The sequence below is a fragment of the Pinus tabuliformis genome, chromosome X, assembly GCF_031772625.1.
Source record: "Pinus tabuliformis cultivar Carrire ecotype Pingquan chromosome X, CPIR1, whole genome shotgun sequence".
NCBI lineage: Eukaryota > Viridiplantae > Streptophyta > Pinopsida > Pinales > Pinaceae > Pinus > Pinus tabuliformis.
The window spans coordinates 10,604,243-10,616,347 of record NC_142308.1 but is presented as its reverse complement, the minus strand read 5'-3'; the positions used below and the strand labels follow the sequence as shown (position 1 = coordinate 10,616,347).

The window sequence follows — 12,105 nt, the reverse complement described above, 5'->3', positions numbered from 1 at the left end:
GAATTAGTTTGTACAAGTTGGGATCTCTATTATGAACAATATCTTTTATTTGCCCCAACATGGTATCCATTTGCTCATACACCTCGCCAATCACTGGTTTGTCTGTATTTGCAAACCGAATCATGTGATAAATTGGCTTGGTGAAATCCAATACCTACCTCACACTTGTCCAAAACTGCCCATCAAGAGCGGCCTCCTCCACCATTTCAAAACCTCCCATGTCAGCTGCATTTGTAGCCCTTTCCTTTAATACCTGCCAATGTGGACTTGATACCATGCTAGCTAATGCCTCTCTTACCTTCACAAGGCGCCTGAAGGTGAGGTAATAGCTACCAAATCTTGTCTTCGCAATCTTCAGCAACTCCAATCTCGAGTGATTGCGGAAAAGGCCATGGGTATTGCTATGATTTGTAATAAATTTTATCATTTGTTTGCCTTTCTTGTACAAATCACCAATCCATTTGTATTGTGCATTTTTGTTTTTGACAATATCATGCAACAAAAGGTTCAATGTGTGAACCAAACATCCAGACCAAAATATGTTGGGGTATTTATCCTCAATAATTGCTCCCGCTGCCTTACAATTAGCAGCATTATCAGTGATGACTTGGATGACATTGTATGGGCCAATAAGCTCAATTGTTTCAAGTAATGCTTTTGCAATGTTGATAGCGGTCTTGAACTTGTCTGAGTAATCATGTGCAGCTAGAAAGATGGGACCACTAACAGACACAGCAAGAACACTTATCAATGGCTTGCCTTTTACATTTGTCCATCCATCAGATACAATAGACACCCCATAGTCAGTCCAAGAACTTGTCATTTTATTCAAAGAATGTGATATTTTTGCTTTTTCATGATCAAGGCCAACGGTTCTTGCCTTGTCATACCCAGGGCTCTTGTATCCTTTAGGGGCATCATTTATGGCAGAAACCATTTCGTGCCAATAAGGTGAGCGTAGAACATTGAATGGTATCCCACATGCATAGAGAAACCTGTAAACTTTTGAATCCACATCATTCCTACACCCCTCATCAAGGAAATCTGATATGGTTCTACGGCGTAAAGATGATGACCTTGTGCCTCCATGTCCATATCCACTGCCTTGGGAGGATGCTGAAGGAGTTCTTTGTGAGCTTGGTTCAAAGAAACCCCTTGATCTTTTTGTTTTGTATTGGGCTTCCTCCTCTTCCTTTATGTATTTGGCTCTATCTGCTGTTGACACCGTTGCACAAGTTTTGATTCCTATTTGTTTCTCTCCATCCCATGGCCTTTTCCCGCAGAGGTGTCTTCTAGCACGGGTGTATGAACCTGTGTAATCAGTGTTGCAATGGGGGCAATGAAATTTAGTGGTTCCACCCCCTCTCCCTGTTTCAGCCCTTTGAACATATTTCCACAGTGGAGTTTGGTCTTGTTTAGTTTTTTGAGGGTCATGTTCACCCTCCTCCACCTCCTCCTCACTCGGGTTTTCACCCATTTGACTTCCTCCGGCTTCTTCATCCACCTCTTCAGTTTCAGGCCCCCTCCGTTTCCTACTCTCCACCACCATAATAACCATAAAAGGGACCAGGAAGAGGAAAATGCCAATAAATATCCCCAGGTCCATGGTGTTTGATGTTTGTAGGGTTTGAGTCTTGAATCTGCAAATTAATTTAGTTTATTGGGATTAATTCATTTAATTTATTAATTTAATTTAAATACATGATCTTTAAACTCAAACAGCTAAATTAAACTAACCAAATTAACTACCTAACCAGCTAAACTAACTAAATGATTAAGTTACTTACCTCTGCAGGCTTGCTTCTCGCTCCTTGGCACTTGCTCCTCGCTCCTCAGCTCTGGCTCCTTGCTCCTCAGCTCTTGCTCCTTGCTCCAGCTCTCAATCTCTTGCTCAATGAAGTTGAAATGAAATTTTTTTGGCCCATTGGGCTTATAAAATAAAATTTTTTTCTAAATTTTTTTGAAATTTCGGGTCCGTCGGATTTTTTTTTTCCGCCGACCCGCTCCCGGCCCGGCTGAAATCGCTCCCGGAGCGATTTTTAATGCCCGGGAGCGATCGCTCCCGGGCATTAAAAATCGCTCCGGGAGCTCGGGAGCGATCGCTCCCTAAGTCGCTCCCTGACAGACCAGGGAGCGCAAATTTTTTTAAGGGAGCGCGCTCCCGAAAATCGCTCCCGGACAAAATCGCTCCCGTCCGGGAGCGATTTTGGGAGCGCGCTCCCGAGCCGCTCCCGCCCGGAGCGCGGTTCGCTCCCGTCCGAGAGCGATTTTGGGAGCGCGCTCCCGAGCCGCTCCCGCCCGGAGCGCGGTTCGGGAGCGGGTTCGAGGGGGGGGGGGGGGCGCTCCCCCGCAACATAGGTCTTGCTAAATTGATGTTTCTCTCAACATTTGAAGCTACTATTGCAGCCTCGCTTCCATCAGATGGAACACTAGAAGACTGATGAAATTGAAAGAGGGGGCATTATCAATGGAGATATTCTTTTCCTTCTTTTTCCCCTTCCTTGTTGTCCTTGATTGAGCCATCATTGTTGTAAAAATAAAGAAAAAAATGTAAAGAAAATGGATAGGCAGACTACTGTAGCAAAAATATAAAAAAAATGGAAGGGAAATCCACTTACGTATAGCTTGAATCACTTCCAAAACACACATATCTCCTTTGCTGGTTAGTCCCACAGTCCCACAACACCCAAACAACGATCGCAAATGGATAAATGCGGCCCAATTTTGGCTTTTATCAAGCCCACGTGTCGCTTTTTTGATGGACACGTGTTCGAAAATCACGATTCTTTGTGGGCGCCAATCAGATTCCTTGTGGGCACAAATCCCAAAACTCTAACACGTTGTAGGTTCGAATTCGACACATGTTAATTACGAATCCTGTTCTACACGATGGGTTCACGACACATGGGGGGAGGGAAAGAATCCAATGACTTAGGATGTAATGGAGGGGGCAATCATGGATGCATGAGTTACCCTACTTGGCTTGCTTTTTTGACCCATTTGGTGCCCCTTTTACTTCTTTATATATAATGCTTGGATCAAAGCTTGCTCTTTATGATATAACATTTAATTTACCTGTTAAGATGAGACAATTTATTGCTCATCAGTGTTGGTACATGCAAGGGTTCCTTTTGATGAGATGGAGCATCAAGTGTTTAGGAACTAGGTGATGGCTAATGATGGCTAAACCCGAAGAATTGAGATGGTATCAGGGGAGATATGGAAAATGTTAAGTATGGTAAAGGGAGAATGGACACACTATTTCAATCCAGGTCTTCTAAGTAGTGCCACTCCTATAACCCTACAGCCTCAGGGGAGGTCCCACTGGACGAGGGCTAAAGATTAACTCCTGTTGTAAGGTGAGAGAACAAATTTACTGTCAGTACTAGTTAATCATCCAAATCACCCCTTTATTCATACTAAATGCCCAAAACATTATGTGAAAGCACCCAATTGCAAAATGGTCAAAATACCTATTGAGTGGTAGCCCACCTTCATTTAGGAGGAAGGGTGGATGGTGAGAGATGTAATGAATGGTGCAGATGGTGGAGGAACTGGCTTATCATCATCATCAAGCCAATGTATAAGGTTTCTAGTTGGTTGGTCGTCCAAAATTGGAGATTTTTTTTTCTCCCAGTGGGTTACACATTTTGGTGGGTAACAAGGACTAGAGGTTTGGGGTAGGTGTGCACAAAACATGGGTTGGACAAGCCCTACATAGTGTGATCACCTCTACAAAACCAATGGCTTCACTAAACATTGTGTCCCAGTAGATGCTTGTCAAATCCCCTAGTCCTATCCAAGAGAAAATAAGATGAGAATGAAGTCTAGAGGTACTAGGCATGGCCTGTCATAAGAGGCCTATGGTACCATATGCATAATCATCACAGAGCTACAGGGCTTCAGGATTTGCATCTCATTGAACTTAAAATGGTGTTTTCATGAGAATATATAGTGTAGGTCCTAGGAGTTAAGAGTAACAATAGATGTTTTGTTGTTTATCAAAAGAGCAAAGAGAGAATTACTATGGGTGTGGAAGAACATGGTTTGTTTCCACTAGTGGATAATGTAGCGAAATTTATGGTTATGGGAGAGATATTGGAGAAACAAGAAATAAAGAAATTGATTTGGTATTCTTGATTTGTTGAGTTTCATGGAGAGAGGACGACCTTCGTAGAAGGTGAAGATGAAGCATTAAAACTAGATGGTGCTTCCTCAGAGAAGCAAAAGAAAAACTTTAAGATGTTGAACTGCCAAGGTGTAGAGAAGGTGGATTTAGTGAGCAAGCCAGGCTTGATGCCAATGATTAAAAGGTTGATTATTTAACCATTGATTGCTCTCATTCCACTAGTTAGACATAAGGATGGTGGTGTGATTTATACTTAATCAACCTTGGTGTCAATTTACTTCCAATTGTTGATTGAAGATATTATTTAGAGTGGGTTGCAAACATATTGCTGGTCCATAATCGTTTTTGTTTTGGAACTAGTAGTTTTTATGTAATATGACCATTATGGTGATACTTAGGAGTTAGACATACATTAGATGGATAATAAGGTCTTAATTAGGACATATAAAGTCTTAATTGGATATAATAGTCATAATTAGGATGTAGGCATAGATTATGTATATAAAAAAGTCTTAGTTAGCACATTATAATATTGTGATGAAATCATGAGTTAATTAATGTAGTCATTAAAATATTAGGTTTTTGGGAGTTATGTATCCACTTTTATTTCTCGTTTTATGTATTGAGACATTGTATGACTTAATAACGAATTGATCTATTCTCTCATTGTTATGTGCATTGCTAACTATGTTGATGTGTGTGTAAAAACTTATGAGATTTGGAATGTTTGCATTGGTTGTTTTTTGGGAAGCTGTACCAACAATTTTTGGGTGATTCACATGGGCCAATCCCTTAATGATCAACATATTGAATTCCAAATCAAGCATTTCTATGTCGAAAAGATTGTAACAATTATTTACATTAATAGATTGTGCACCCAAGTGCATTATCCAAACCTACCTATGGTTAGTCAATGGTTTATAGACGATCAAATCATATTATACATTGGTTATTATGTCTTATCCGTTAGTTTTTGCATCTTGAACAGGTATTCTAGTCTCAAATGGTGTCTATGAGGCTAGGAACACAGGTGGATTAATTATCTCCAATACCCAAAAAAAGTCTCTAAGTGAAAATTCTTAATTAGATTTAATTAACCAGTTTTAATTATTTTTTAAGTCTTCGGGAAATTGGTTAACTAATCAAGATTAATTGGGACAAATCGATTTTGCTCTAGAGACTTCTAGAAAATTGATTTTTAGAAGTCAAGATGATCTTAGCCATCGATTGGAGTTGAATCGTGGCCATTGATTCGTCAACAAAAGATTACAAGAGGAGATCGATGGGGCCTTTGAAGATCATTCAAACAACAAATTTGCAATGATAGCAAGGGTGCGGGATAGTGTGGGAGATTCCAGCAACAAGGTTTCAATGGGAGAAATTGAGAGGAATTTCCAGAGAAATTCTTCACAGTGATTCTAGTTTTTCCAAGAGTAAGGAAGAGGCCGAATTAGTTTGTAGGAGGAAGGCTGAGACAAACAATGCGAATAGCCAATTTATCCAGTGCGAGTTGCCGGAGACTCATTTCAGTTGCTAGTTGTTGGAATAATTTCTTGGAGGGAATTCGAGTTGGTTAATTGAGTTGCTGGAGGTAGTATTACTCATAAGATTGATTTCCCGGAGGCTGTGCAAGTTGTCGGGAAGGCTAGTTCGAATTTCCAGTTAGCTAGTGCATGTTGCCGGAGGAAGTGCGAATTGCCTAGGATAGGCTGAGTTGGTTTGTAGAGGGAGACTCTTGATTTCCCATTTCAATTTGGTCAGTGGAAGTGAATTAAATAACTTGTCGGAGCTTTGCCAGTTTCAAGCAAGCAGTTTATGTTATCCTTGATTTGCTGAAGAAATAATATAAACCCTCATATGCAAAATTGGTTTTCCTTGTGAGGTTTTTCCAGGGTCTCTTTGGTCCAAAAATATTGGTGTCAAATTTTATGTGTGAGATATTTGCTTAGTTCATGTGATTAATTTTTGGTGAAATTACAATTGTGTTTTTATTTAGTATTTGCTGTAAATAATTTACATAATACAAATAATTTGTGAAGGTAGAAGAATAATAACCAGTAATTGCAATAGAATTTTCACATTACCAACATCGTTACCATCTAACTAACATCTTTGTGAGAAGCCCTAACATAGGTGCTAATAATGGTAACAAAATGGGAAATGCACCATTGTCACCTCAGTACATGTTCCAACTTCCTTGTCACTTTAGGCCAACTGTTGGAAGCCAAGAGGGTATCACTATTGATTAGGTAAGCCTCTTTAAGTGAATTATGCCGATGCAAGCTTATGATTTACTTTAATGAATCCAAAGTATGTGTCGCAATGCAATGCTCAAGGATTCCAATAAGTGAAAAAGTGCTTGAAAGATAAAAGGTTAGGAACATTAGCACAAACCACCAATATATCCACTTGAGAAAGAGAGTTAGGAGCTAGTGGATGTGTGTGCCGAATTTGATGTGCAAGATAAACTACAAGTACAAATTCAAATTTGCAATTACATGATTATCACTTAACAATTGAAACTTCAAAGAGACAAGAACCACATCTAATCTACTTTAGGGCAAGAAGTGTATAACCAACTAATGTAAACGATGGTCCATTGTGTGCTTTGATTACCAATTGATCATATGTTAAAAAAGGGGCAAGCCACACCTTTTAAATCCGTTATATGGTAAAATAACAAAGAATTTTCAGAGTAGAAGCATAGAAGAGACCATTGAAGAGGTGGATTATGTAGTAGAAAGCAAAATGTCTTGGACAATTTCATTTGGGTAAGAAATATAGCATGTAACAACAGCCCAATGAGTGTTAGAAACAAGCTACAAAGATGTATAATAATGAACCAAACAAGAACTTGCAAATATATGCTGAATCCCCCTAGGCTAGTTATGATTACTAATAAACTTTTGAGTACCAAACCCTAGCCTTAGAGTTTCCACAAATGTGACTTTTATTGCTTCAATTTTATTTCAGATTTGTGAAATACTTTAAATTAGCCCACAAAATGTTAGATAAATTTTTGAAGAATGATTCTTAGGGTTGTTTTTCCTTTTCAGAGATGAAGATCAACAATTAAGCACAAACCCTTGAATTAACCTGTCTAGGAGATAAAATAAACCATTGACTTTGCACTAGAGTGAAAGAATCTTTGATTTTTAACTATTAGATTTCTTTCTAAACAAACCAAAAATAAGAAGAATTTTAATTTTAGGGTTTTTTGGTTGGTTGTTAGGAAGAGAGACGTGCTTTTCTACAATTAGGGCTTATAGGGTCAAGAAGGATACCCTTCTAAGAATTGGTCACTCCTATATTAAGGATTAGGGTAAGAGATTAACACCTTAGGGTAGATTAATCTCTTATCTAGTCAAGATAATGTATGAAGACTGGGGCCCTACAATAGTGGATTCTGCAAGGGAAGAAATTTCACCAACAAGATCAATGATGGAATGAATAAAATACTTAAATACCTTCCAAGTGGGAGACTTACCCCTCAAATGGATTAATTTTGAAAGTTAGTAGAAATTTTAAACCATCGCATCAAATCTTTAATGCACCAAGAAGATAACCGAGAAAGAGAGAACTCCAAAAACTGATGCCAATACTTGCAATAGGTAGATCTTCAACAATTTGTATTATTCAATGATGTCCAACAAAAACCAACAATTTGGGATGAGAGAAGAGCCTCCATTTATAGATGAGGATTCTACATGCTTTTCATTATTTATTTGTTAATTTAGCCTAGGAGAATTACAAAAAAGTGTCATGGCATCCACACAAGGAAGGAAACTAAGTCAATCTACAAGCAAAACATGCCACATGTGCCTAAAACCCTACAAGAGAGGAGATGTCTTACAAAAATAGAGGTGGAATTGGAGTAGAAGCTCAATGTTCCTCTTGAAATGCATGGTACAAACCTCAAATCTTTGTAAGGTGCCTTCCCAATGAAGAAAAGTGCCAATGTCCTGCATCCAAAGGTGAAATGACCTCATGAAATGGGTGGCAAAATCCCGAAGAAGTGGATTTGCTCCTCTAATCATGCTCAAAAATCCTCAAAAGATGTCACTAAAGCGTGACCATATCCTAATCTGAAGCAAGGACCCTCCACGAAGCATGGAAATTGACCTTCCAAGTTTAAACAAGTCATAATAACCCCAATAGCTAGCATGAAGTCCCCATGTGTGAGGTTGGCCCTCAAATAAAGTGAAGAATCACTCAAACAAGTGATAAAGTAGAAGGGGGTTCCAAGATCTTCAATGTGGCAAGTGTAAAGGTGACCCATGCAAGTGTAAATAGCTGCCTGAGGATGTGACCAATGCGTTGGGATATGTGAATTGCCTCGATATCTATGAGACTGTCTTAGGACTTATGCAACTGTGTGAATAATAGCAGAATCATTTCCAAGAGTCCACTGTCAAAGTGTGACAACACATAAGAAATAAGTGGGCTGGTGGGGGGGTGGGTCCATGATAGGGGTATAAGACAAATATGCTTCCAAATAGGCATGACAACCTTTACAATGTGAACAACACTTTTACATACAAAGAAAGGAAATGAATGAGACTATAGGTTCTCTTAGATCACGTGTCCTCGTTGGTCGATCCGAAGATGCTTACATACCCTACCTAGATCATAAATGACTGACATGATGGCAAGTTACCTCCATCAAGGGATAGTTAGTTGGAGCCATAAGAGCAATTCATATCTTGAAATAGGGACTAAAATGATGTGCATTGACTGACCACAAAGGGTTTGGGCTACCACCTACGCCAAACACTTTTATGGAGGTTATTCTTGCATGGCGCAATACAATACATGAGTACAAAAATATTGACACTTTTGGCTCATCATTATACAATAGACACAAGAATCTGCCCACATGATGGGTTACATCTGGCGAAAAAATGTAGGGTGCACTGAAGTGAATCTGAGGTGTAACCAGTGTATGAAAAAATTGAACTGACCCAGGCAATTAATCTCATAGAATAATGGTGAATTTACTCAATTTGTTACATTGTTTATTACCAAGGAAAGGAATGAATAGCTATAACAGAAAGAGACATCATTGAAAACAGAAAAAGTTGGCATAATGCCATAACGAGATGGGTAAATAATGTCTAGGACTGGAGATGCCATATGCACCATCAATACAGTGTCCCTGATGTAGTTTTCGGTTGTGTGGGCTGCTCATTATTATTTGTAAAGGTTATGATTCCCTTCTTCTTTCTCTATCTAAGTATGGACTCATAGTAATTCTCTTTTTTCAAGAGATTTTGCTTATCGTTCACTACAAAACGTTTCCTGCATTTTTTGTTATATGTTCTTGAGACCTACACATCTGAAGTACTACTTGAATTTTCTTCCTTCCCTGAGTTGCATGTTTGCTAGGCACACATTTCTCAATCATGTGTTTTCTCTTTCTACTGATTTGTGTTTTTGGGCCGTACTTGATTTCATTTTATGGAGTATTTTCCATTGAAGTACTGTTCATGTCTTGTCTTCCTTTTGGGCATTGAAACTTTTAGCAGATATTGTTGTTTAATCCTCATGTTTCCATGGGTTCTGTTTCCTGACAGAGTTGGTGGGTATTCTGTCATGCTGCAGTGCAAGGATCGGACAAGTAACATAAAGGTCAGGAATTTCAGAGTTTTTCCAAGGGAATTATGGGCTGTTATATTTAGGTCTTCTTTTGTTTCTCTGCAAAAGATGCTGTACGTTATGTTTGCCAAGTAAATTAACATGCCACATCAAGGATGTTGGTTTTCACTGTGGTTCATAGTCTCATGATCCTGATATTAAGGTTATGGTTATTTAAGCTTCACTTATGGCTTGCTTGAGTATTCGTGACTAGTTGTTCTTATTTTCAGAGAGGAAATGTTTTGGCTATATTGAATCAGGCATGGTACTATTTGTATTTTGTTAGGCCTGGGAGCTGATGTTTTGCATCTAAAGCTTTTGTCTGTGTTGGATTAAAGTTCGTGCCATCTTTCTTACATGGTTTATAATTTATTTGAAATCATTAGGAAGCTTTTCATCGGCTACCAATTCCATACTCAATGGAAGACTTCAAAATTGAGCGACACTTTTGGAAAGATGTGATGGGGAATGAAAATGAGCCGCCTCCATATGTGCATGTCAGACGCAGTATCCTTTAGTAATCATAACTTCGGTATACTGCATGCATTACTGTTATATTTCAATAGCATTGAATAAGAATCCTGTAGTTTAGACGTCCAACATAGTTACTTTCCAGTGGAATCACCAATAAATGTGTGAAAATTTACTAGTGAAAAATTTGATATTCTCTGTATCCAGTGCTGTTTACATTTACAATCAGAATTTTACAATCAGAATAGTAAGAAGTCATATAACAATAATCTTATATGTGCAAAAGCATACATTTTAGGATTATTTTTTATGCTATGTACAGTGTACTTTTAATGTGAAGCCTTAGATCATCTGTTTTTTGAAATTTATACTTGGTGTCAAATGTTCTTGCGCTAAACCTCAAACAAAAAATTGTTTGTTCTCAGTTGTTTGGAGTTTGGTGCTCTGTTAATTGAGTAATGACATGACAACTATGGAGGATGGATAATATTGCTTACTACATCTAAATTCTTTGTATACATGCTCCAGCTGGGAGTTTGTAATATATGGATTAGCAAAGCTTAGTTTGTAGCATGAATGCTTATTAGCTAACTTTGTTCACTTTAGTAGGTTATGAGTTGTGCACCTTGACTAAGTGGTAGATGTATTCTTAATAAAGAAGAAACGTGATGATACGGATGATGGTGTTGGGTGCTCCTGTGGTAGGGATGCAGTTGTATGTGCTGAAAATTGTGAATGCAGGTACATTTCATTAATATGTCTTGCTGTGTTTCTATTATTCTTAAGTAGAGTTGATTGTCAGAATTCAAACTTGTACATAATAGCATCTGTTTGATTGGTTTCAATCAATGATGGTGAACCATTTCCGCATTTATGTTAAACTTGTTATATATGTACTGGTATTCTTACACAAGAATTTAGTATATGGATTATTTGAAGTCAATTTTTTTACACTAACAAAAAGATTTTCAATACTTTTTAATTATAAGGCAAAGGAAAAAAGTTAAGAGCATCAATTGATGTATAGGTTCCTTTGATCTTGCTGAGGGCTGTTGATTTTTCAAAGAAATCTGATCTTCTATTCTGATAATTACTTTCCAATAAGATAAGATAATTTCCTTGAGTGACCACAAGAGTAGGTCAACGGGACTAAAGGATTTCTTTAAACAAGTTCACTTATGTTACATATATCATTAAGCAATTATACATAGAAAATCTCAACAGTAATGCAATAATGACAATAGGATCATAAAGAGACAAACAAGCACACAAAGATACACAAATTTTCACCTGGGATGTGAGGCCCTAAATTAGGAATTTAACAGAGTACAGCCAGAATTAATGCTCAAAATATACTATTCACTGTGTAATTTCTCAAACAAAATTTATAAAGTTTGTTATTGAGTACCTACCTAGATTTTTGTGGTTGAAGATGTTTTTGATCTGCGGTGGCTCTCGCTTCGGCTCCCTTGTTACCAAAACAATCAAAACCTCCTTGCCAAACTGAGCACAATTTCAGTACCCAGCTCCAAGTACTTCAAATTCGAGGTACTCTGCCCCCAGTGCCCAAAATTTCAAGAATAATTAAAGCCCAATTCCCTCTGTAGTGACTTTGTTAGAAAAACCTCCTCTGTAAAAATCTACTTCTTCGATTTCCTCCGTAAAATCTCCTTTTATAAGCTCAATTCCACCGTCTCAGCTCTCCACCGCCCTTGCTTATTATCTTCTTGTCTCCTCTCCATTATTTGTCACCTGCAATGTCTTTTATGACTCTCGTCTCTCTGTCTTCCCACGTTTATATATATATATATATATATATATTATGTGACTCATGGAATTGAGGTTGCCACCTTTTTGCACGAAACTTCAAA

General features: G+C 38.1%; 1 protein-coding gene across 5 annotated transcripts in view; it reads left to right on the top strand.

The window, feature by feature from the left end:
- Window positions 1–12,105, top strand: part of LOC149138028 (uncharacterized) — a 329,683-nt gene that overhangs the window by 69,927 nt on the left and 247,651 nt on the right. For 4 of the 5 annotated variants that reach the window (XM_089448539.1, XM_089448541.1, XM_089448540.1 and 1 more), the window contains 3 exons: window positions 9,703–9,757; window positions 10,150–10,270; window positions 10,876–10,975. In XM_089448539.1, coding sequence (XP_089304665.1) covers window positions 9,703–9,757; window positions 10,150–10,270; window positions 10,876–10,975 — 276 coding nt within the window. The remainder of the gene's footprint in view (window positions 1–9,702; window positions 9,758–10,149; window positions 10,271–10,875; window positions 10,976–12,105) is intronic. The other variant, XM_089448542.1, reaches the window with a different exon arrangement.